At 32.6% G+C, this 27,820-nt stretch overlaps 1 protein-coding gene across 2 annotated transcripts in view; it reads left to right on the top strand.

Annotated features, from left to right (window-relative positions):
• The window catches only part of LOC140448963 (acetylcholine receptor subunit alpha-like), a 1,000,791-nt gene that overhangs the window by 481,910 nt on the left and 491,061 nt on the right, over positions 1–27,820 (top strand). For both annotated transcript variants that reach the window (XM_072542105.1, XM_072542107.1), the window contains exon 2: positions 14,436–14,529. In XM_072542105.1, the coding sequence (XP_072398206.1) occupies positions 14,478–14,529 (52 nt within the window). In that variant the 5' untranslated portion in view covers positions 14,436–14,477. The remainder of the gene's footprint in view (positions 1–14,435; positions 14,530–27,820) is intronic.

The following is a 27,820-nucleotide window of genomic DNA, read 5'->3' as shown; positions in this document are numbered from 1 at the left end:
TTGTAATTTTCTTCAATGCGCTTAATTTTATTCTCCATATACTTTCGTTTCCGCTCCCTTAGGATTCTCTTTACTTTTTTTCGTTGTACGGCATACCTTTCTAGGTCGTCTTGTTTTTGCGAACGTAAACTTTTTAATCTCAAATCTGATCTTTTTTTAACTCTGTTCCTGTTCCACCTCTGTTCCACCGCGTTTAATGGTGTACTTACGAAAAAGAATTCTTTTGGTACATATATATGTATAATAATTATTTATTTTCGTCGGTATTAAGATTTGAATAAAATATATAATCGTGTAACACTGTAAAATTAGAAAATATTACTTTTATAACATAAAAACATATATATTTTACAGCTACGCAGTTGCGAATCGCACGCTACTGATGTGACAAGATGCAAAATATTAAAAAATTAACGAATTTATTAATTTACCAAAAAGAATACATTAAATTATTGACTTGAACACATAATGTTACTTGCTTAACATTAAAATATTGGGAAATAATTAATCGCCTGTCAAATTCACGTCGAATATTGTAGCTAGTAATGTGACGTCAGTACCGTCGTCTATCAGCTACATGTAAAAATTCAATAGGCTGCATCCTTAGAATATTATATCGATGATTACCTGAGAATTTTATTCTTCTTACTGTTATAAATATGTGCAAATCTATTTTAATATTTTAATTCATGTAAAAGACATTCATGTAAAATTCGATGTTTTCATTTTAGGTCTGTTTTGAAAAAATTATATATTAATTATTTTTTTTAAATTTAATTTAATTTAAAAAATTTAACGTTAACTTTTGCTTGTAATTTTCTTCTTCTTCTTCCTTTATTGGGTAATTTGCGCAGCTAATTCAGGGGGAATATTCTCAACTTGCTCTAGACAATCGAATATCCCCATATAGGTAACATTAAATTGAAATTATTTTATATTAAATGTGTTGAAACTTTTTTTTCTTGGACCAAACAGTTAGTATAGGAAAGACAATATAACACAAGATAAAACTTTTCCCCCTTGGGGGTAGCTACCAAGCTGACCACATACCAGAAATGCTACCAACGGAGGATAGTCAGAGAAGCCAGGTCTAAAAAACGAGAAATTTGTAAGGTTATGTTATAGTAGAATATAAAAAAGAAATATATATTATAGGATGATTTTGGCTAGACTAAGAAAAGTAATCAACAAATTTAGTCTTTGAAGATTAAGGTTGGATAGCAGAGAGCAAATCTCTATAGAAGTTTGTAGTTTAGTTTTAACGAATTCTTTGTAGAGGTTAAAATTTGGAGAAACGTTTATTGGATACTCTAGGATAATATGATTTAGAGATCCAATTTGACCACATTCACAGTATAGGTTGTTCCGAATACCTATGCGGAATAAAAAATAAACCGGAGTGGAATAATGTCCTGTTCTCATCCTAATTACCATGATGATATGCCTTCTGTCTTTATAAGGAAATTGACTGAACCATGATGATTTGTTCTATTTATTGACTATATTACTATAAAACGACCCATTTGATATGTTTGAATTCCATTCTTGTGCCCATCGAGTCCAAATTAGCTTTTTAATAGAAAATAAGTAGTTTGAATATTGCAATTTAACTTTGACTGGCATTTTTAGTGATCTTCCTATGTTTGCCAATTTGTCTACAACACAATTGCCATTAATATCCGAATGCCCTGGAATGCATGCCAGAACAATACTAATGTTCTGTTGATTGGCTTCTATAATGCCCCTTTTGGTCATGATAGAGATATGTTCAGTTTCCATTGAGTAAGATGTTTTCCATATCTTTTGGATAGCACTCTTAGAATCAGACAAGATTAAGGCTTTCTTGATATCCTTCTCCAAGACAAATTGAACCGCATGATTAATTGCAATAATCTCTGCAGTGCAAACTTAAGTCTACGTAGGGAGTTTACTAGAGTATGAGTATTCAAAGTCGGGACAAAAAACACCAAATCCTGCTGAGCCCTTACTATCAACTGACCCATCTGTAAAGAGTATAGTGTGAAGTGGATTGTCTAGTGAGATTCTCTGAAATTGAATTAATGCATGCTCATCACCTTTATAAGATTGCACATTCCTAATAGGGTTAGAAGTTAATTGATATTTTAATTCAAAATTGTGGCACGGAAGTCACTAGAAAATAAATTTGGGTATGCTGAAATTTATTCATGATGGAAACTAAGAGAAGAATACTTTTTTTATTCCAGTAATTATGATTTGATTGCATTGATATCTGTAATTGATTCAAGGCAGAAATTATTGGATTATTAATTAGCATAACATTTTTTAGGATAAATTTAGAATTAAGCCATTCCCATCTGTACTTGAGAGGAATTTGACCAATTTGACTTAACAATACATGAATAGGGGTAGATCTCATACATCCTGTTATGATACGAATACTCTTATATTGTAATTTATCTAACCTGTTGATTAGCACCTTAGGACAATCTGATAATATTTGACATCCATAATCTAAATGACTCTGTACCAAACCATTATGAACTACCTGGAGAGTTTTAGGATCACTACCCCAATATGTTCCACATAGAGCTCTCATTACATTCAAGCTACGACTTACTTTTAATTCTATTAAACCCACATATGATTTTCACTTTAGGTTTTTTTGAATAACTACCCCTAAATATTTCACTGTATCCACCCATTTAATTGCATGACCTCTAAATCTTACATTCGGAGGATTAACTTTACGATCTGATGATATATATTTGATAAAATTTTCATAGTCCTCAATTGGAAACGAGAAAATAGACTCCAGTTTTTCATGAAAAAGAAACCAATCAGCCTGTTTAAAATTTCTTTTTTTAGAAACCTGATAAGAGTCCTGTGTTGGGATGCCGACATGGTATAGAATGGGAAAATGATCACTAGATCATGTATCTGGAATGGTAGTCTATCCACTAATTTTAGGTGCCACATCTATCGAAGCCAATGATACGTCAACTACCGATTTGCTGCCACCAGGACAAACTAATCTTGTTGGAGAACCATCATTAAGACAATTTAACTGAAGATCTTCTGCAGTTTGCAAAATATTTCTGCCATTAACACTATCTCTTGAGCTTCCCCATGCTCTATGAATACAATTTAAATCACCCTAATAAGTAGGTGTTTATTGATAGAGTTGACCAAGGAAGACCAGCATGTTGTGGAAATGAGATTGTCCAAAGAACAATACATATTTAATATATTTAAATTATACTTGGGCAAAAAGGTGAGTTGAAATTCTTCTTCTTCTTTAAGTTCCATCTTCTATCGAAGGTTGGAAATCATCATGGATATGCGGACTCTGTTGACTTCCGCTTTGAAAAGTTCCGCACTACTGCATTCAAACCATTCCCTTAAGTTCTTAAGCCAGGATATTCTTCGTCTTCCCACATTTCGCTTTCCTCGGATTTTGCCTTGCATAATAAGTTGTAATAATGCGTATTTTTGCCCTCTCATCACATGTCCTAAGTACTCAAGTTTTCATCTTTTGATAGTTAATATTATTTCCGCCTCATTTCCTATCCTTCTAGTTACTTCCACGTTTGATATTCTTTGAATGTTGAAATTAAACATCTGAATTAAAACCAGGATTGTTAATATAAATATCCCAAAAATCCATGCTTGTAATTTTAGATAAAACAGTCAGCTATTCTTCTTCTTTTTGTTTTTGTGACTTTCACGCTGTGGTGACACGCCAGCTCAATTTGGTAGTGATGACGAAGAAATCTGGTTCGAAACCAACTCGAGGCCACTTACTTGCGTCAAAAATTTTTGTAAAAATGCATTAATAAGAAGTTATGTTAGTAAACACAATCAAAATTATTAAGCATTTTTATTTGTAGATTTAATTTATTAATTGAAAGGAATCAGTAAGCTTATTTAATGGAATATACAATATTTGGTAAATTATCTATCTATATAAAAGGCTAGGACGACAAGTTACACTGTTTGTCCAGTGGAGTAACTACGCCATCTAGAAAAGAAATCTGAACTACCACCATTTGACATTTCAATCCTATTTTGTTCTTGAAACGATACGGTGGATTTATTCCTAACAATTTTGATTAATGACGTATAATATACATTATACCTCATATATGACTGGTTTATAAATTTATGAAGAAGTATTTATTAAATAAATATATTTATGTAATAAAGAAAGAGCATTGTTTATCAAGAAATAAAGGTTGTTGAAAATTTATAAAATAATATGCATTGCCTTTAAATGATTTAAAGCATGTATCACTCTTACATTATTTCATAATGACATCGCTTAGTTATATCAAATTGAATTGCTAATTTAGGCACTTTTTTTATTTATTTTAGTATTTATTTGTTTTTTAATAACTAGACTGTCTTTGGTATTTTTTTTTCCTAATTATGTGTTTACATGCACTTTATTGTTATTTATAATACTAACCTAATCTAACATATTTGTTTAGAAAAAATTGTAAAGAAAGAATGGCTTTCACTATTTTATGATAAAAAACGGGTGTGGCAGTCCAGTGGGACTGCCGGTAGAAGTTATACTTCTATACACGCGTTCGCCGTTAAAAATTTATATAGGAGTCAATCTGCACAATCATTACCATATGTAATGCTATAGGTAAGAGAGAGCAGAAAGAGAAAAAGAATTAGTTATATAGGTATATAGTGCATCATTTGCTGTATATAAACATTTGACCTGTAATAGGAGTATAGTAAATGAAGGATTGTATCAATATTTTAATGAAAATATATATTTTTATTTTTATATATGTATAAAAGGAGTTGAATGCAAAAAAAATTACACATACTCTGCAGTAAAATTCATTGTTTATTTTGTTATTAATATAAAAATTACAATACAATAAATACACTGCAACATAATTCAATATAATAATACAATATAAATTAAAATGTAATATTCATAAGTATTTAAAACTGCCAATATACATAACTTACTTTACGAAGATAAAAATAAAAAACCAACAACTCGGATTATGTTGTAAATTTTCATTTTATTTTAAAATTTATGTTTTTTGCGTATATTACGTATATTTAATAAGATTAACGTGAGGTTTTTAAATATTTCAAAAATAAAAAAGGAAATTCATAATTGGAATTCGAACTCACAACCACCAGCGTATGAACCAAACACGACACTAACGGATTTCAAAATTGACAGTTCTCGGTAAAACAGTGATTATTTTGAAATACAAAAGCCTAAAATAATTATAAACGTTTAATTTTAAATAATACAAAACATATCACATAAATAATAATATTAATACATATTATATTATATATAATATTATATATATATACACAATATTATATATAATAATAAATATATATACAAAAGGAACATTTTTATTCTCGAGAGAGGAAGAGAGAAAATATATCTTCTCTCTCTTAGTCATTATCTTACATATGTAATGGTTTCACAGTTTCACTCTCATGCAAATTTCCAACGCCGACCGTGCGTATAGAAGTATAACTTCAAAAGTCGTATAGACTTTTCATCAGCCGCCATGTTTTTCGTAGATACAGCTTTGACAATGACGTATAATATATATATATATATATATATATATATATATATATATATATATATATATGTATATCTATATACATACATCATCGAGTTAGAATCTATAGAGAGGACATCACGTGACTAAAAACGACCTTACTTCGGCCATATTTTTATGATCGTTGTGTCAGATCGAGTAATATAATTTACGTTAGTTATTTTTAGAATATTTTTTAGATTTAATACTTTTATAATAACTGTAATATTATATTGTGATAGTGCATAAGAATGGTTTCTTATTCTCAACGTAGTTGCAGTAGCAATGTTGATGAAAAATCATCCGGAATAAAAGAAGGTAATTTATAATTTAAATTAAGTCCGCTTATATTTTTTGCGACGCACAAACTATCAAAAACTACTCCTACAAATCTCTACACTTTGGTTGAAACTATTTGTTGTTCACTTATGATTTACTTCATTTATATACAAACAATACATTCTAGAAGTTTAAATGGTTTAAAATGTTTAGTTTTGAAAAGTCCAAGATTAAAGTAAAGACAATATTTTCGGAATTTCTTAAAAAGTTCCATTTTTTTAAATATCTAACAAAGGTGTAGAGAAATGATAGAATACAACAAACAGCTTTTTTTACTAAATATTTTAATTTTTCTATTTCTACAGACTAAAAATTTAACAAAATATAATTTTAAAAGTTGTGTCCGCATGCGTTTAGTACTATCTTCAAGTCCTTTCAGAACAACTATTTTTAAAACGAAGGATCTGAAAGAAATTTAATAAAGGCACATTACTTTGTAGCTTTTAATAGAAACTATGTGTTCAGTCTTTATTTTTATTCATATTTTTACCAATACTTTAATGACCGCCTTATGAGTTATCATCATTTTTATATTATTATTACCCAACAAAACATGTTCTTCTTTAGAGAAAACTTTATTAAAATTTTATGAGAATGTCTTGTCTAAAATGACAATCTAAAATTTTAAATTTTTACAGAAACACTGAAAATCTTTTTAATTAACACACTTTTAAGATAATATAACGATTCTCTCATCTAATAACAAGAGTTCTGCATCTACGTTACGTATTTGTTTAATGCACTTTTCCATAGCAGTAATTAAAACCAGCTCCCACTTCATTTTCCGGAATGTTTCGACTGAAAAACCAATATTCTCCTAATGTAAGTTGGAACTTGTTTGTTTATAATTGGATTTTATCCTTTAACAACATTGGAACTTGTTTTGATGTTATTACACGGGAAATAATTTTAATTGTTACAGAAAATGGCTGCTGTTGATTTGATTCTTGTTATACGTCGTTGTTAGCGAGAAAAGTAATGTCTGCTCTTTTAATTCAATACAGCCGTTTGTGTGCCTATTTTAAAAAATAATTTTTTAACAAATATTAAGAAAAGCGTGCTCCTAAGTACACTGCTCCGCAAATTTAATCGGACACTAAGTTTATTTTAAGTAAAATTAAAAAGTGTTAGAAAACGTTATACTTATTCTAATAATTTTTTATAGTACGTTTATTAAAAACCTTAAAATACAAAATAATTACTATTTAAATGGAAATAAGCCACAATTAAAGGTTAAAGTACGTTTACTGACGTTTCAATTTCCACTTAGGAAATCGTTCTCAAAATACAAACATTAGTAAATTAAACAAATTTTGTTTTTTTTTACTTGGTGAAAAATTCTTCTAATAGTTTAATTTTATCTGACTCATTTGTATTGACAATTCAGACATATATTATACATTTTAAAGTAGATGACTTTAAAATAATATTGCCAATATTGTTGAGTTGCGTGTCTGGGACGACTTTACTTGTAAGATAGTTCATTCGATTACATGAAATCCAGTTTAACTTGAGAATATCCGTCAGAAAAAAATCATAGCATGTAATTCGTCTTTGAAACGACAAACACATGCCGTGATGACAGTAAAAATCTCCTCTTAGTGATTCCATAGTAAATTATGAGGGAAAAACCAGGAAAAAAACCTCATATTACTATCCCGACATGGTAAGTATTTGGTCGTGCATTTAGTTTACTTTCAATAAACACCAAATTCTGATTTTATATGTTTGTCATTTAAAAAACATAAATGATGTATCCTCTATATGTTACCGACTTACTAATACTGGTATTTTCCTTTTAATAACTTATCCTACTATATCCTACTACATTCTGCCGAGGAATTTGCGACACAATTGGTGTCATTTAGCATAATTAGAACCGCTTCTTTGATTTTTCTCTTTTTACCATCCGTTTTTTTAGGACTATATTTGAATCATTCCATTGAACCCTATGTTTATTATCCCATGTGTGTTTAAATATTTGAGATCTATCAAATTCTCTATTTTTGATATAAGATTGATGTTCACTTATTCTAACATTTAATGGCCTTGATGTTTCACCTAAATAAAACTGATCGCATTCACAAGGAATTTTATAAATGCAATTATACTTTTTCCTTTCTTGTTCATTGTTAGGTTCGGTTTTAGACAAAATAAATCTTAAGGTGTTTGTTTTTTTGAATATTGTTGAAATGTTGATGTTATTTTCCATCCTTTTAAGCTTTTCTGATAATCCTTTTATGTATAGTATTGTTATTTTTCTCGTATTATTTCTTGTGTATGCTATAGGATCTTGTTCTAAGTTGTTCTCTTCTATTCGGTCGATTGTTGAAAATTTCTTATTTATAAACGATAAAGGATAATAATTTTTTAATAAAACAGATGTTAACAAGTTTTTCCTCAAAGAACGAATTTTCGTTAGAACAAGTAACTTTGGCTCTATCGTATAAGGATTTGATAATTTGCTTTTTAATATTAATATTGTGATTTTATTTGAAATTTAAATATCTGTTGGTATGTGTTGGTTCTTTATACACCTGAGTCTCATACCCAGTATCGTTCTTAGAGAGTAAAACATCCAGGAAAGGTAGTGTGTTATTATATTTCTTTTCTATGGTAAATGGTAAATGTAAATTGTCTCTTCGTTAACGTTTATATCATTCAGGAATGTGTCCAACAACTCTGATCCATGGGGCCATATTGACAATACATCGTCTGCATATATTCACTATCCTGTGGGTTTTAAATTTTGTTTAGAAATAATATTTGTTTCAAAATCTTCCATAAATATATCGGATAATAATGGAGATAAACTCGAGCCCATTGCTAGACAATGCCACCATTTCAGACAAGTTTTACAGATCTTGTATGAATTGTGGTCGATTTTTATTCCTGCTAAACTGCCTTAGATTTGATAACAAGGAAACAAGAGAAGATGAAAAGATAAATGATCCCTTTACACACATTCGAGAAAATTGGAACATTTTTATCGATGCGTGTAGGTAGAACATGGTATTCTCCATCCTCATACGTCACAATTGACGAACAACTTTTGGCATTCCAAGGACGCTGCCATTTTAGGTTGTATATTCCTAACAAGCCAGCGAGGTATGGGATAAAAATTGTTATTGAATGCGATTCCTCAACCAAATATATGGTAGATACAAGTGCTTACTTGGGATAAGAAAATGAAAACCAACGGTTTGCCTCTAGCTGAATTCTATGTAAAAGAGTTAACTAAATCAATTCACAGTACGCATCGTAACGTGGGTATGGACAACTAGTTTACATCGGTTTCTCTTGCTGACCAATTGTTACAAGATCTCTACAAATTAATCATGACAGGAACCATTCGTAAGAATAAAAAGGAGATTCCTAAGGAGTTTTAGATCAACGGTTTGCCTCTAGCTGAATTTTATGTAAAAGAGTTAACTAAATCAATTCACAGTACGCATCGTAACGTGGGTATGGACAACTAGTTTACATCGGTTTCTCTTGCTCTCTTTGCTACAAATTAATCATGACAGGAACCATTCGTAAGAATAAAAAGGAGATTCCTAAGGAGTTTTTGAACGTAAAAGACCGAAACTGTTTTGTTTCGATCAAAAAAAGACGTTAATATCTTACATGCCAAAGAGAAACAAAGTAGTTTTGTTACTTTCAACAATGCATGAAGAAGCAGAAATCGCAGAAGAAATCAGCAACGATCCATAATTCATAACTATAATTAAATCAAAGCAGGTGTAGGCACCTTGGACTAAATGTGTTCCAGCAGAGAAACACGCAGATGGCCATTATGCGTATTATATGATTGAGTTAAGCCTTCGTCTTGCAAAACCATGGATGCTTAACAGATACAATACTGCAAGTTAACATCCAAATATTCTCCAAGACATAGCTGAAATCCCCAACATAACTAAAGGAGATGATGAAAATATGGCCAATGAAAAGAAGAGGAAGACTTGTTTCTACTGTCCAAGCAAAAAAAAGGTGCATGACCACCAACTATTGCAAGGAGTGCAAGAAACCAATTTGCGGAAACAAACCAAATTAATGGGATATTGTTATGTTTCTTTGATCAGAAATAGGTTTAAGAAACTTCAAGGTTAATTTTTCACACATTGAACATAATTAGCAAAAGCGAAATAGGTCGATATGAAATATTTTTTTGATTGTTCCATAAAGTTAACTAAAAATAAAATATTCCGTTTAAAAATAATTTAAAATTTAAAAATTTATTTGACTAACGAATTTTTCACAGCGTGTCCTACTTTTCTGGAAATCCTGGTCGTATAATAATGATGAACATAAACCTTTTTACACTTAATTTTTATCTATCGACCGATGCAATTTTCTACTAGTCCCCCAATGAGTTGTTGGATCGCATTCTTTCGTAACGATAAATTCAGACCAAGTCCGCCCATAAAAATTCCTAAGAATCCGGAGAAACAGGCTTCTGCGGCCGATTCTTCAATTATCGGCTTCCGAAAATCCTACTTCGAAAAGAAACCGAGTAACACCAGCTGAAAGACCGAATTTAGACCACTCCGTCTTGTTCACTGATCTTGAGTGTCCGATTGTTAAAGGATCTTTTTAGTCGAGTGGCTAAATCTTTCTCTTGCTTAAAGACAACCGAAAAAAATTGAACAGAATTTTTACATTTTTTGGATAATGACAATGTAAATATTATTAACAGATAAAACAATTAAAAAAAATATATTTATTAAAAATATTTTTTCCACAAAACCAGGAGTATTGTTACCTTCTAATAACAATGAAAAGTTGACATTTATTGTTTAGCGCTAGATAATATTAAAAACCACCACTTTATCGCTCTAGGGCTTTCTGAAAAGCGCACATTGTCAATAATAGCAACTACCAACGGCAATTCACTCATCCAGATACCTACGTTATCAAAAGGATTAAGCTCTGGTGGGACTATATGCTGGAGTATCTCCCAACAATTTTCGTACACATCTGGACGTCGCGAGTACAGCTTTCTGCGGCCTTGTAGAGATGTTCATTTAGATCCAGCTGTTTTATGTTCTCTAAGAGGTTTTTGGGAATAAAACCAGTAGTAGATAGAATAATAGGTACTGTCTGGGTACTTTCCATTCTCCAATGTCTCCTGATTTGTATTTACCTCTGTCCTTAATGATCTTTTAGATGTATTTAACACGTAAATTATTGGTGTTGGGTATCGTCTCATCAATAAGTGTTATTTGTCTAGTAAGTTTATTAACTAGTATGAAATCCGGCCTATTATGTGCCACTGGTTGGTCTGTGAGCACAGTGCGGTCCCAGTATTGCTTGTGGTTGTCATTTTCAAGGATTCTGTCAGGGATATATTGATAGTAACGAAGATAGTTGGTTCGGAAAATTCCCAGTTTGTCAGCTAGTTCTTGGTGGATAATATTTCCTACTGATTCATGGTGTTCTTTATAATCAATAGGTGCCGACAAACGACTGAGAGCCACCGGTAAGATGTTGAATGGTTTCTTGGGCTTGGTATCCATATCGGCATTTGTCATTTTGTGCCAATATATTATTATATGCTTTAAAAAGCTCTTATCATCGACTTTATATAATTTCAATATATCTATAAGCCATTGATGCCGTACTGAATTAATTATTATTATACATATACATATGTATATAATATTATAACCAAACATCCGTAGAAAAGTCAATATAAATGTGTTACCTCAAAAATACATGTAGCAGTCACTGGTATAATATGTAAAGAAGCTTAAGATATGAGACATTAAATAGACAATTAAGATTGCAGTTAACAATGCCAAGACTTTCAGAAATTTGTTTGCTAAAACTAAAACACCCTTGTCCCTTTTGGAATAAGTCAATGTCATCATCACTACCTTGTAAAATATTAGTAAATTGTTTAATTTACTAATGTTTGTATTTTGAGAACGATTTCCGAAGTGAAAATTGAAACGTCAATAAACTTACTTTTACTTTTAATTGTGGCTTATTCCCATTTAAATAGTAATTACTTTAACATGTCACAAGAAAATAGCTTAAGAACAATATCTTGTCGGTATAAAAGGTTATTCCTAACATTGTCCAATAGTTTTTTGTACTTGCAGTTCACCTAATTCGCCATCAAAGAGAAGTTGCTTCAGATAGATTTAGATCCATATATATATATATATATAAATGTCGGACATATATATATATTTATATATAAATGTCGGACATATATATATATATATATATATATATATATATATATATATATATATATATATATATATATATATATATATATACAAACAACACAGTTTATTAGGGCTGCAGTCAGAAGGTTTGGCCGGGATGTTACAGAAACACACTTTTGACTTTTGGTCTAGCTTTCGGAATTGTTTTATTCCTTCTTCAAGACACATTAGAAGAATGTGTAAATATTTACAATATATCACAAATTGTCAGTGCAACGTACTAGTCGTTGAGATTATTTATATAAAGCTATGACACTCAACATTAATAACACACATAAAGTATAACATGGTGTGTTTTAACTGATCCATACAGAACAGAAAGAAAAAACAAAAATAGTATGATTAAAAAGTAATTAGGTGTTCTTCATGTTATATTAATAGAAGTAGTATATTAAACCTGTCTTGATGGTATGCAACATGTTTTGTATGCAGGTGTATTATGGTGTGTATATGTAAAAGTAAATCTTTATTTTATTTTTGATGTTTTATCAGTAAATAATAATAAATGTTGCTCAGTTTATATATGTCAGACTTTTAAATTATACAAGACGTCTTGTATTTTATGAAACACATTTCCAAGAAAACACGTTTTGAATGGTTTTTTCCTTTGCCAAAATATAGAAATCCTCGAAATCAAATTCATGTTTTAACGTTAATGCACGTTCTGTGAGCGCACATGCGTTTATTTTTTTTTTGTTTGTATGTCGTTGCGATGTGAGATCACTCTACTGTGAAAATTACGAGATAATTCTTCGATATACACGTTTTTACAATTGGCATACGGTATAGAATAAACAACATTCGATGACTCGTGTAGTGTGAAAGAATCCTTTGTCTTTGTGTACAACTTCGATACCGTTTTCACATTCTTAGTTACAATTCTTAAGTCACATTAGCTTAGGTGTAAGAACTGGAATATAGGGTAGGCAACCATACGTTATTTTAGATTGTGGTAGCTCTGATGTGTTGTGTGTCAATGTCAGTGTCAGTTGTCGGACCTCATTATTATGAAAATTTTGGTTGTCAGAAAATTGAAAAGAAAAAGGAGAACCAAAAATCTTGTCTTGCTTGTCTGTAGCTGATCTTCTCGTTGATAAAGCTCGTTGTTGTATCGACTTCTGAAGATTCCCTTTTCCCTCACAGGCCTAGTATTCTCTTCAGTACTTTCCTTTCGAATGTATCGAGTTTTCTTTTAGACCCATTCTTCACTGCCAGAGCATGCTATTGGTCGGTTTAAGGTTTTATAGATTCTCATCTTTGTCGTAGATACGTCGGCATATATTTCTACTCCCCGGTATGTAAACTGTCCAACCGTTTCATTGTCATCTTCATGTATAATGTTTTGTGGCACTATATTTCTTCTCGTCTGTATCCTTATTTTTGTTTTTTTCTGTGTTAATTTCCACACCCAGCATTTTTGTTTGCGTTTTTAACTCTGCGTATTCGTATAATGCGTACTTTTAGTAAATTCAATTTTTCAATAAAACAGATTGCTGGTTTTCAGTGAAAATGGGGTGGATGCGTATACAGTATACAGGCAGACTATGGTGACGTATCATCAATAAAAAAATTGAACAGAAACTTATGAAGACATATAAATATGGAAAAGTCATATGGAAAGTAAGAGACTGCTAGATATGCTGTGGGGAGAGTGCTAATAGAAGGAAGTAATTTAAAATCAAAAATTATTATAAAAAATGTAGTTTATTTATATTTTCGGTATTAAGTATGTTTAATTATTATTTTGTTCTTTTTTTATATCATACTTTATTTCTGGCATCACTGGTTTGCTTTATTTAACATTTTACCGAATTATACGTTTTTAAGAGTTTGTGCAGTTCTCCTTAATATACTTGCATAGTACTTGGATTTGATAATTCATTTATTATTCTTTTCTTTTTCATTACAAGATCATTCATTATACTTGTTTCGTATTTTTCTTGGACGTTTTAAGTTGATCTATCTCTCTGTTTAGATTTTTACTATTATGTAATTTAATAACTTTATTTTTAATATATTTAACTTAATTTAAAAGGAATATAATATAAAAAACAAAAGTTGTTATTCGCCAATCACGCATATTTAAATCGAAAAAACTTTATTTGAACAATCCTCTCTTTCTTTAAAAACCCTTTTACCGTTTTTTTCTGCCAACCGCTAATCCGGATATAAACCTCCCCCACTAAAACGTTTCTTTTATTGACTGATCGCCGAAACTTTCCTTTCGCCATATCGCCTTGAAAAGTTTTTCGCATTTTTGCTGAAAAGTTTTGTTTTGTTTCAGGCATCTGAAATACGCGTCATGCGGACATGACGCTCCGATACGATGATGAAAAACCTGGTCGGGATCATGTGGATAATACACGTGCTAGTTCTAGGTAAGTCAGATTTGAGTAATAGCTAAAGTTTTCGGTAGGATATGAGTATTTTTCTATTTAGAAATTGTTTATGACATTATTTTACAGAATATAATTGGAAAATACATTTCAAGACAACTAACATATTTCTTTTTTTACCATTGCCATTTTATATTTAAAATAATACTCTATCACAAAAAAACTTTTACGATTATAATTTACAATAAAATTTGCTGTGACTTTTTTTTAAGAAAATGAAATCAACAGAGTGGTATGTAAAGCTTTACGCAAAGAAATTTGTTTTTTGTTATGCAATCATCATTTGAATAAAAAAAAACATAAAAACCAATCGTAATCACATTTTTCTCTAACTAATACTGCTTAGAATTTCCACGATCCCGTACAGCGACATCTTGATACTGTCAATTTTTTTTATTGGCTTTAGGGTAAATACCCACACAGCCAGACACAAATTTTTAAAAACAGATACCAGGATTACACAGGGATTACACTCTTCTCGCCCAGGGGCCGATCAGGGCATTTTTATAAACGATAAAAGGTAGGCCTCTGGAAATATACCATTTTCAAAGGAATCATTAGTTAGTGAGACCAGGACTTCCAACATATTTTTTGGGAGATTTAAGAATATTTTAACGGATAGTCCATCAGTACTACAGGAAGATTTGCTTTTGATACTACTGATTGTTTAGATCAGTTCAGATTTATCACTTGGTCTTATTAAGAATAAATTAGAGACTTTTTTGAATTAGGAAAATAGGATCTTGTTGTGACAAAATAGTTGATGTTATATTTTTGAAGTATTGATTGCATATTCGAGCTCACACCTTTATCCTTTAAAAACTTCGTAGAGAGATTCATCAATTAACAGCATATATCTCCGGTTTTCGGCGTTCTGTTTTGATGTTTCCTAGCGAAACTTTATTTGAATATTTGATGCTCCATAGAAATTTCAGATCTTGTAACAGATCTTTAAGAGTTCACATGAGAAATATTCTAATATTTCCTAAAGGTTCGTTTATTTACATTTACGTTTCTGACATGTTGCTTCATTCCACTTGTTTTGATAAAAGGCTCCTTCAATTTGTAAAGTAGTCACCCGGAATTACCATGGTTGCTCAATAAAAGGAAGAAATAGGGGGTCGGATCTTATAAATAGCGAACCTATTTTACGGAGAACTTCTTTTTGTTTTTCTTCTTTTTCTGTTTCTTTTTAATCTTCTTCTCCTTCTATTTGTGTATGCATGACTTTGCCTGTTTCTCAATGGGCCTCTAGTAAGTTTTCTTGGTCTTTCCACTGATCGTGTTTCTATTGGGGAGCCGTCATTCGCCATCTTTATTACTCTATTTGTAGTTATTCGGCTTACATAATCGTTCCATTATACTCTTCTATTTTTTATTTCTGCTGTTTCTAGCATTTATACCGTATGTGTCAGGTCGTGTTTCTGCCGCGTATGTCATAATTGGTCTGATAAATGTTTTATAAATTCTGCCTTTCTTTTCTTTTTTTTTGATATTTTTATTTTTCCATATTGTTCCATCCAGGCAACCTGTGACTCTGTTTGCTCTATTCACTTGATCTTCAACTTTTCTTTCGAGCTTTCCGTAGCTAGATAGTGTGATATCTAGATATTTAAGCTCCATCACTTGATTCATTATCTGCCCCTCCAGCTCTAATTTATATCTTAGTAGATATTAGTAGATAATCATACATTTTGTGTTTTTGGAAAAATTAATATATTTAATTTTTTGGCGTTTTCATTAAATTGCTGCAGCATATGTTGTAAATCATCTTCACTTTGAGAGATTAATATTGCGTCATCTGCATAGCAGACTATTTTAAGATATTTTTATTCCCATTTTGGTATCCTTGTTTACTTTTATATATTTTTTTATTCGCTTATCCATGAACAGGTTAAACAATAAAAGATTAATTGAATCCTCATGTCTTATCCAATTGCCAGCTTTAATTGGGTTAGTTAGTTATTTTTCTACTTTTACTTCTATTGTATTGTTATCGTAGATATTTTCGATTATTTTAATTATCCCTAGAGCAGGGGTGGCCAACCTTTTTAAGTCGAGTGCCAATATGAGAACAAAAAAAATTTGGCGTGCCACTAAAATTTTTCGACATACTAACATTAATAATATACGGTACAATATGTATTTCTTATGTAAATTCCACATTTTTCCGTTTAGTCAAGATAGTGGAGGTTTAAAAAATAACGTAATAAGTAAAACATAACAACAAACTTACTTTATTGTTAATAAAAATAAAATAAAAACGTAAAACAAAAAAAACTTAAATATTTTCTTATTATCTAAAATTCAAATTATTAAACAGTTACTTATTTAATGTGGTATTTGAACTTGTATTTTTTTAATTAATTCATCTATATTGGAATTAATTTCGGAACTAGCCAACAGAATTAGATTTTTTAAATGCATGTCAGTTAATCGTGACCGATATTTTGATTTTATTATGTTCATAATAGAGAACATTTGCTCACAAACGTACGTTGAACCAAATCTACAACAATATCTTAGAGCTAACTTGTGTAAATTAGGAAAATTGTTTGCTGGTACAAATTTCCAAAATTCAATATAATTGGGATCAGTAACAGTTGAAATAATTTCCCTATATTTGGTTTTTAGTATAGTGTGGTTCTGTAAATCAATAATTTCGATCTGTATTTCAGCTGAGTAACAATTGATATCTTTCAGAGAAATAGAAAAAGGATTTATGAAAAGGTCAACATTCATTTTGTCTTTTTGAAAATCTTCAAACCGGGTATTGAATGAACCCAGCAAAATAGATATAAGGTTTTTAAATTTGTCATAATTTGGAGTTCTACTGACCTTGTTGGCTAATTCCTGCATTAATGTTAAATGTGTCAATCTCTGTTCTCCAAAATCGTTACAAAAAAGCATAAGTTTATTCACAAAAGAAGATATATGACCAACTAGAGTAGGAAAAATACAATTTTTTCCCTGTAATCTTAAATGTAATAAATTTAAATGTCTCATAATATCAGTGAGAAAAGCTAAATCCCAAAGCCAATCTTTATCATTAAGTAACGAGCACTCACTGGGTAGTTCATTGTTTTCTTGCAAATATTTTAAGACGCACTCCTTCAAGTTCCAAAACCTTTCGAGTGCATTTTTTTGGAGAGCCAGCGCACACTGCAATGGAGAAGTAACTCTCCATCTTGCTCCGTTTCTTCCGCGAACAGTTCTCGAAATTGTCGTCGATTCAATGCCCGAGCTCGTATTTTGTTAATGCAGCGTGTTACAGGGTCAACAACAGGTGACATGTTTAGGTCCTTGGCACAAATAGCTTCCTGGTGAATAATACAATGGTACTTAAAAACTTTTCTTCCCAAATAGTTTTCCAGTAATGTAACAAACCCCTTTAGTCTACCAACCATGCAAGGAGCTCCATCTGTACAAACACTATCTAATTTTGACCATTCAACTTTGTTGACTTCGATTACGTTTTTAAGCTGTTGAAAAATGTCCTCTCCTGTTGTTGTGACTAGTTGGCGCAAATCCAGAAGCTCTTCGGCATTTTCAAAATTATCATTGGTATAACGGACAAAAATGCTTAACTGCGCATTTTCTGTGTTGTCACAACTTTCATCCAACGCTAAAGAAAAGAATTTGCAGGATTTTAATCCACTTATAATTTGGGAAACAACATCCTGGCCCATATCATCTATACGGCGCATGACTGTATTCCGGGATAATGCAATATTATCGACCATATTTTTGATCTTTACATCTCCCACATTTTTAGCAAATATTGCCAGACTATTTTTAATTATCTCCTCTCCATCAGAGTAGGCTTTTTTCTTCCGGGCTAACAGCAGAGAAAGTTCATATGATGTTTTAACCATAGTTTCCATTTCATCACTTCTCTTCTGAAACAGTGACTGTTGGCTGGCTAGGGTTTTCTTTTTTTTTTCAATAAAGTCGGCTCGCAAATGTGAACCAATAGGATATTTGTTGCTGAAGTCCTTATGCAGTTGTTTATAATGTCGTTCCAGGTTAAATTTTTTCGGAACTGCTACAGACAATCCACATATCAAACAAACAGGCTTTGAAGTATTACGATTAGTAAATAAAAATTGTTCTTCCCAAGCAGGTTGAAAATCGCGAATTGCAATATCATCTTCGTATTTTCGTTTTGAAGTCGAAGGCTTACTCGTGGACATATCGAACAAATACGTTTAAAATTTTAAAGAAACAATGCGCGATGACAAAATGTGCACATACAACGGGGCAGTTTAAAATAAACTAAGCAAGGGTAACGCAGTCCTATTGCACATTACGACAGCTAGGATCACGTGCACCAATCGCAGCAATATCGCTCGCCAGAGGATGCAATGATGCCGCATCTATCGTAACTTCCGTAAACCTACCAAGTTTCTTCTTATTATTTTTTGTTTTTCAAGTTTTAATTTTTTTGAAAGTGTTTTAATCCAAAACGCTACGCGAGCCACTGATAGGACTCAATCGTGCCACAGAGTGGCACGCGTGCCGCGGGTTGGCCATCCCTGCCCTAGAGGTATCTCCCTTATGTACAATAAGTGGATAATGTCTTTTAATTTGACCCTGTCATATACCTTCTTAAGTTCCCCGAAACATAAATATGCCGGTATGTTGTATAAATATAGCGTGGATACATGATCTTTTCGACCGAAAACCTTTTTGTTCTGCTGCTTTTTTTATTTGTTTTAAAATACATTATGTTACATAACAAGTAACACTAAGCATTTATGTTGAACAAACAGATGTAAGCAAGAGTTTTAGTCGAAATATTAGTAACTCCTAGTGAGGAGATTACTAATAATTAAAACTAAGTCTAGACAACTATTTTTTAAATGGTAAGTCGAGATGAGTTTTAATGTTTATTCTTTTTATTTGGGTGAAGTGTGAATTTTCTGCTAACTAATCTTAGTTAAAGGTTTTCCTGGTTTTGGAATCGTAATGATTTCTTCTAATTTCCATTGTACAAGAAAGTAGTCTGTTATTAGTATCGAGTTTATGATTTGTGTTAGACCTACTTTCCTTTTCTGGGTAGATTATTTAATATATGTTGGCCGTTATCAGATCATGTCCAGGTGACATTTTTTATGAGGTTTTTTATTAGACTTTTTACTTCGTTAGGAGTTGCCCATTTAAGTGGATTGTGCTTTTGATTAGGACTGTCTAAATATTCATAGATGTCGTCATCTTTATTTGCCCTGTTTGTTAGTGGCTGAAATACCTTTTCTAAGTGTTTTTCGAAAGCGTCTGCTTTTTCCTAGTCTATCTTTAATCATTTTTAATCTTCTGTTCTGATAGGTGGAATTTGGTTTTGTGGCAGCTTAAGCTTATTTGTGGCCTTTCGTAATAAGTAATCACTTTCTGGATTAAGTGGGTTAGGGTTGCTATGTTGTTTTACTAGTTCTTTTATTTCTCTACTCACTCTGTTCAATCATATTGTTGTGTCTTTAGATGAACGAGTTTATTGCCATTTTTACGAAGTTTTCGTTTTTTAATAGTTCCTATTATTTGCTGGACAACCCTTACGTAACCGTTTTCGTTAAAAATTATGTTTTTTTAGATTGCTATGCAGCTTGGTGTATTTGCTTTGTAAATGTTTCTATTGCTATTTCTATATCTTGTGGTTCTTTTAGTGGAATTTTTAAGTCTATTTTCCGTCTAGGATTTATTTAAAAATATTTCGGTCTGTTGATTTATTCATTAGTCTTGGAGGTGGTCATTTTTCTGATGGATTTGTCATTATTGCTGCAATGATTGGTAAATGATATGGCGATAGATCTTCAATAAATTCTATGTAAAGGTATTCTTTTGGCATTTTTTTATAGATAAAGAAGTCAAGTAGATCAAGCAGTCTGTAGATTGGTTAGCCAGTAAGTTCTTTTATAGGTTGAAAGATCTGTTAATTGCATTTCTTTCACCACGTCGTATAGAACTCTACCTCTTCCCAGGGGGTGAGAGTAGTGGATTTGAATTGTAGTCGCTACCCGCTAATAATCTGGGTCCTAATGTTATGTGTAAACACTCTAAAAAGTGTTTTAAATTTATTTTTGTTAGCTTGATAATTTGGCGGACAATAAACTTCTGAAATGCATAGTGAGACAAAATTGTCTTCTACGCAAATTAAAGCTACCGGTAGAAAGTTTTTTTCATTTTTCCGTAATTCGTGATGTTTTAGATTATTCCTAATTATTATCGTAGCTGTCCCGCCTTTGGGGTTTCTTTCTGCATCAGGATGTGCTGCGTTGTAGACCTTATGCTAGGTGATTTTAAATTGTCTACTGGCGATTAAGTGCATCTCAGATACTAATAGAATGTCTGCTTTATAAGTAGCTAAGGATATTTCGATTTCTTGTCCACTTGTCCATGTTATATTCACATATTTGTATCCAAAAATTTTTACATCAAAATTTTTCCTTCTACGAACAAGATGTTCCCAAATTAAATTATACTAAATAATTAAACAGAAGATACGAAATTGTTTTAAAAAAGTTAATATTACTAACCTCGGTAGATTCAGTGGCGCACCCAGAATTTGTCTTAGGGGGGGTTTTGAAATTTTTTTATGCTACTTCCATTTTGAGTCCCTAAAATTTGGGTTTTAGTTTAATTTAAAGTACTAAAGATACTCAACAGTGACGAATTCAACGTACTTACTGGAGTTAGACAGCGATGTGTGCTTTCTCCGTTTCTTTTTAACATAGCTATAGACTATGTTCTCTCCAAACTAGACTCCGACACAAGAGGGATACAATGGACGTTAACCACACGCCTAAGCGATCTAGAATACGCGGACGATATCTGTCTATTAGGTCAAAGGTTCCAAGATCTGGCTTACCAATTGGAAACACTTTCCACTAAAGCCAATAAAATAGGTTTGAAAATCAATATTAGTTAAACCAAGTCCATGAGAATAAATGCAAGGAACAACACGCTATTTACTATCGACAATATGCAGATTGAAAGTGTGGAAAACTTTACGTATCTTGAAAGTGTCATAACAGAAAACGGAGGTACAGAAGACGATATTCGTATGAGGATACGAAAAGCTCAACAAGCTTTCAGCACGCTCAACCCTGTTTGGAGATCTGGCGAGTATACTACAAGGACAAAGATCCGAATATTCCGATCAAATGTCATGTCTGTTCTACTCTACGGATGTGAAACCTGGAAAGTGACAAACACCCTCACAGACAAACTGCAGGTCTTTGTTAACAAATGTCTACGAAGAATTGTTCGTATATTCTGGCCTAACACCATCAGAAACGACGATCTGCTACACCTGACCGAACAAAAAAGGGTACAAAATGAAATTAAGTCCAGAAAGTGGGGTTGGATCGGTCACACACTCCGAAAAAATAGTTGCAGTATCGCAAAGACTGCCCCAGAGTGGAATCCCCAAGGGAAAAGAAAAAGAGGTCGCCCAGTACAAACTTGGAGAAGATCCATCATGGACGAGATAAAAGGCCAAGGAAAGTCTTGGAATGAGGTGAAGGCCTTAGCGCAAAATAGAACCCGATGGCGCGTTTTCACTGAAGCTCTATGCTCCACTTAGGAGTTCAAGAACCTTATATATATATATATATATATAAAGTACTAAAGATAGCAGTGCCAAAGATTCAGGTATTTATTATCCTGCCTACCAACTAAAACCACCCTCTCTTACTTGTGCGCCGTTGACTGTCGCACGTACCATATCCCGAAAGTGGGGTGGTCACTGTAAGGCTGACGACATTTTTGGAACACTCCCTTCTCTTATCTAGATCTTATCTATTGTTCTGAAGCTGTTTTCGTGTGGCATTTTAAAATAATAACTATTTTAATGGGAATAAGCCACAATTAAAGGTTAAAATAAGGTTATTGACGTTTGACTTTGATCCAACTTGATCCAACTTGATCCAATGATCCATTGATCCAACTTGTAAATACAATACATTTTGAAGTCAGCTATCGCCGTATTCCCGTTCTCCTCTGCCAATCCTCCCGGTCCAAGGCATGCTCCTCCTCCAAACCTCGATTCCATCGCTATTTTAATTCCTTCATTCCATGAGCGTCGAGGTCTACCTCTTTTTTTTCTTCCAGGGAGCTTCCGTTTGTGAGGTTTTTGGGTCCAACGTTCGTCAGGCATTCTCAATAGATGTCCAAACCATTTTGAACCTATTCTTTCTATTCTGTCAATGACCGTTTTTGTAGCATTCATGTTATTTTTTATAGATTCGTTGGTCTTCCTTTCCTGCCTTGATGCCCTAGCACTTCTTCTCAAATAATCCATTTCAACTGCCAACAATCTTCTCTTCAGGTCTGCATTAATTGTCCATACTACAGAGCCATAACAAAGAACTGATTCAACCATGGTTTCCCTATTCTTTTTTTTGTCTGTTTTGGACATGTTGTGATCCCACCATAACGAGTTCAGACATCCTACAATTTTACGTCTCTGATTAATTCGTGTTTAATTTCGGTTTCTTCCAAGTCGTTCTTAGTAATGAGTGGACCTAAATATTTAAATTTTTTCACTTGTTTGATTTCCATGTCCTTGTCTATCAACACTTTAAACCTTGCATCTGAATTGATAACTAAGTAAATATTCTGTTTTCTTCATGCTGACTTGTAACGCCCATTTTAAATATTCTCTCTATATACGCTTTATAATAAATTCTAGATCATAAGAATCTTGAGCTAGGATGACTTGGTCATCCGCAAAATTCGGGGAGAACAGTACGTCATTTCCTATGGGGATTACCATTCCCTGGCAGTGGTTTTTCAAATTTTGGAGGGCTGCCTCAATATATAAATTAAACAGTAAGGGTGACATATTGCATCCTTATTTTAGTCCTTTAGTTACTTTTATTGGCTCTGATAGTCTATATCCGATTTTTAGGTAAGTAGTGTTATCCCTGTATACTTCTGTGATTATTCCTAAAAGGTATGGACTAATGTCGAGTTGTTGTTAAGCTTGCCACAATTTCAGTCTTGGAACTGTGTTATACGCCTTAACTAGATCGATGAAGGCTAGATGTACTTCGCTACCAACAGTTTTTCTGTTTTCTATTAATTGTTGGAGTATAAACAAGTTATCAGTGCAAGATCAAAAATTGAAACGTCAATTAAACTTATTTTCACTTTCAATTGCGACTTATTCCCAATAGTAATTAGATCTTATCTCTGTCGTTAGCCCGGTTGGTGTTTCTCTTCTTCTTCTTTCTTTTTAATGACTGCTCGGATGTAATTGTGAACACTATTCCATCCCTCCCTATTTCCCGTCATCTTCACGATCATCTCTTTTACAGTCACAGGGTTCATACCTATTTCTTTATACATTCTGTTTCTCTCCACTGTAGATCTATTACACTCTAGCATTGTGTGAGTAACAATGTCGGAATATTCGCAGTATAGGCATTTATCTGTATCTGTCTTTTTGAACCTATGAAGATACGCCCTAAAACAGATAATCTACCCAGTGCCTTAGGCTCGGGATCATCATCTTTGTCCACTGAGCAACATGTTCCTTGTTGTTCCACTCTTCTTGCCATCTTTCCATTGGTCTTGCCCTTTCTTCTTTTTTTTTATAGCTATTGTCAAATGCTTTCTTCTCCCATAGAGATTTCTCTTTTCTACTGCTAACACATGCAGAGGAACATAACCAGTGATAGTCCACAAGGCCGCCGCAGATACAGTCCTGTAGGCGCATGCTACTCGCAACAGACTCATTCTGTCTACTCATAAGCCTAATATTAGGTATCGATATCTAAATATAATGAAAAATATTATTAATTATTGTGTATTTACACAATAATTATTGTGTTCTACATATTTAAAGTGGTAATTTAATTATTGAATCAGCGTTTTGGATTTTTTGTATTGTGTGTGAAAGACAAGTTACATTTTCCTACCATTCTTTATACATATATTGTTTACTTGCTATATGCCCTGGGGGGGGGGGGTTTAAACCTCAAAAAACCCCCCCTGGGTGCGCCACAGGGTAGATTTTCAATGCAAAAGCAAAACTATAAAACTTTACAGACTGTAGTAAAAACTCACAATCTTCACTCTTCGACTTTACTGTAGCAAGTGCTTCGGCTTGGTTTTCAGGCAGATGTGACGGTTAGAACATTTTTAACATTTTTAAAGGCTGTCGCGGTAAAAGTACATTTTATTAGAAAATTAATATAGTCTGGAGTTTTATTACAGTTCGATACTTGCTGAGGCGTAAAAGAAAATTTTGCGGACCATGCCATTCATGATATTAGTTAGTGACTAGGTACAATGTTTTTACAACTGTGACAACATTCGAAATTGTTTCTAATCTCTACAGAAGTCGAGTAATAAGTTCTTAGATCAGACTATAAAATGGTTTTCCATCATTTTACCAAAAATTGGTAGTTTTTCCTGTAGAAATTATTTCTAGGATATCGAGTTCTGTCGTATATGCAAAAACACATTGCCCTAGCCTGACTGACTGAATGTTTTAACCTTGTTTAAGCTATTGCGCTTCTTCAAGAATAGTTTAATATATTTTTATTCGGTGCACAGAGCTTGGTTAGTTCGTGTTAAAACTAAGTCCGATTATCGCCGCTGTAGGCAGAAGTGTCAGAAGAGCAATATCCGTGACCGGTGAGCCGCTGGGAGCCGTGTGGACCAAGCCCGCTACTAAGTACAAGTTCCTTGGAAAACGGTTCCTTTCAGATTGTTGGCCATTATTTGTTTGTTTAAAAATCGCGTGGAGGATAGCTGTGGCTATATCCTCGCCTAGGATCAGGTATCATTGTGCAATGAGATTGGAAAACCACAGAAAACCAATCTCCCCCTGTCCTTGTTATATTTAATTCGACTCTTAAGGAGTATGTGTGGTGCTCACTGTGTTTGTAGGTGTTGTGTGTGTTGATTGATTGTATAATGGTTTGTCCCATCCCAGTGAGCCTTTATATACTTAAAAACATCCTAAAATGATCAATAATCGACATAAGCAGGGTAAAGTTCCCTACAAAGGTATAATATTTATTGAAATTTTAAAGTTGTACGCACTTTTATTAATTTTTTCTTAATACATTGGAATTTCTAAATACATTGGCCGAATACATTCATATTAGTACAAGTAAAAATATTTCACAACATACAAACAAAGTTGCTTTTATTTTTATTTGATTTTTTTTTATTATTGTTTTGGAATATTTATATATCCTGGAGGAAACTATACGACTAAACACGTATGAGAATTAATTAACAACAATTTAATAGTTAAACAAACGAAATTTGTTACAACACTCATAGTGTTGTGAAGAATATAAACCATAGATTTAGTAATAATAAATTTAGAACAAGACAGCAAGAACAGCTTTTAATAGAGGAAAACGCACCAAACTCAAAGAAAATTGGCATGCTCATTAATCAAACCCCAGAGAGTTTAAGAATCTCCGCAGAAAAAAAACAAAGAGCTGCTTGGAGAGCCTACTGTGAGAAAATCGAACATTTTGTGCAGGTTTCCTGGTTACAAAAAGCGCTCTCAAACGACCCACATCGACATATTAACTAAGGCAGATGGAAGCAAAACTTCCAACCTTTGCGAAAGTATTGAGATCCTGATCCTGCGCCTTAACACCATTAAACTAGATGGAAAAAACAATCATACCTTCACTAAACGACTAGCATATGACCAGAACAATGATAAGTGAGGAAAAGGTAAGATGTGTCATATTTCATATTAATTGTGCTTCACCCCTTTTAAGTAATATGCCTGCCGGCATATATTCAGTACTACTACGGTGGGGACTGGATATACTTGTGCAGTACCTTGTGGGAATATTCAGAGCCTCCTTGGTTCTTAAATATATTCCTAGGCAGTGGAGAGAGGTACGTGTGGTCTTCATACCAAAACCAGGTAGGATGGAGTACACCCTACGAAAGGCTTTCGACCAATTAGTCTAACATCGTTTCTCTTAAAAACGATGGAAATGCTATACAAGAGGTACATAAGGCATAACGTTCTGGTTTATAACCTACTTCACCCGATCATCACCCATAGATCTGCCAAATTTGCATTGCATCAAGTAGTGGGAAGAATTGAAAGATCGCTGGATAATAGAGAATACACCCTAGGTATATCTATAGATATTAAAGGAACGTTTGATAACACCACCTTCCCAATCATTACCTAACAGCTCAATGTCAGGAATGTTCCCGTGGTCGTGAGCGACTGGACATACAGTATTAGTAATGAGTAATATATCGCAACCGGCGATTTTATAGCTGCTATTTGAAAATCGCAGTTAGCAACTGTTATGGAATAGAAGATCAAAATAGCCATGATGATTGCCAACCTCCGTCGCGGAGATGGCACGTGAAGAAGAAGAAGAAGATGGAAAAATAAAAATATCCGCGATTCGGAATACAGCCATTTATTAGAATATGCGATTGCGAATCGAATAGCAATAGGAAGGATGAATGCGGTAGTGAGATACCCCTTCCATAATATTTGGTGTGATATACAAAATATACCTAGCTAAATAGTGGGGTACGGGTAGCGTTATCTAGTGGTGACTAAAAAAATATTATTTTCTATTTTAATACTGATGGTATACTTTAAAATAAGTAAATCACTAAAGTAATATATAGCAACAAATTATTATGCTATTAAGTAGAGCTGAATAGTTATTTTTCTATTTTCTGATGACCTATTCGTAAACTATATCGAGTGAATGAAGCATTCATTGTTACATATTACTATTTAAAGAGTTGGTGTTTGTTTATTTTTTAAATAAAAAATATCTTTAAAAAGGAAAATGAGTGAAATTTGAAACTTTTTTGAACCCATTGATGAAGTTTTAGATCCAAGATATAAACATTGGGATTTTCTGAAATAAATTCAGGTGAGAACGCCAAATAATCTATTATAGCAGCAGTTTCAGAAAAATATGCAGAAGAACTTCGCAAAAAAAATATTTCAGAAACAGATTTATGTCCTGAAACAAAACCCACTATTTCCACTGATAGTGGTGAACTCTCAATGTGGAGCTCTTTTGACAAGTCTGTGACAGTAGCTCAACGTCATGGAACCAGCAAATCTCGTGCCATTATTTAGGTACAAAGATTTTTGGAGGATGAAATTTTACCAAGAGATGAAAATTCCCTAAACTGGTGGCGCGACCACAAATACCACTATCCCACTTTATCAATAATAGCACAAGAAAAATTATGTGCTCTGGCTTCCTCAGTACCTTGTGAAAGGCTGTTTTCCAAAGCTGGGCAAGTA

Source organism: Diabrotica undecimpunctata, chromosome 1, assembly GCF_040954645.1.
Source record: "Diabrotica undecimpunctata isolate CICGRU chromosome 1, icDiaUnde3, whole genome shotgun sequence".
Classification (NCBI taxonomy): domain Eukaryota; kingdom Metazoa; phylum Arthropoda; class Insecta; order Coleoptera; family Chrysomelidae; genus Diabrotica; species Diabrotica undecimpunctata.
This window is presented reverse-complemented; position numbering and strand designations above follow the sequence as displayed.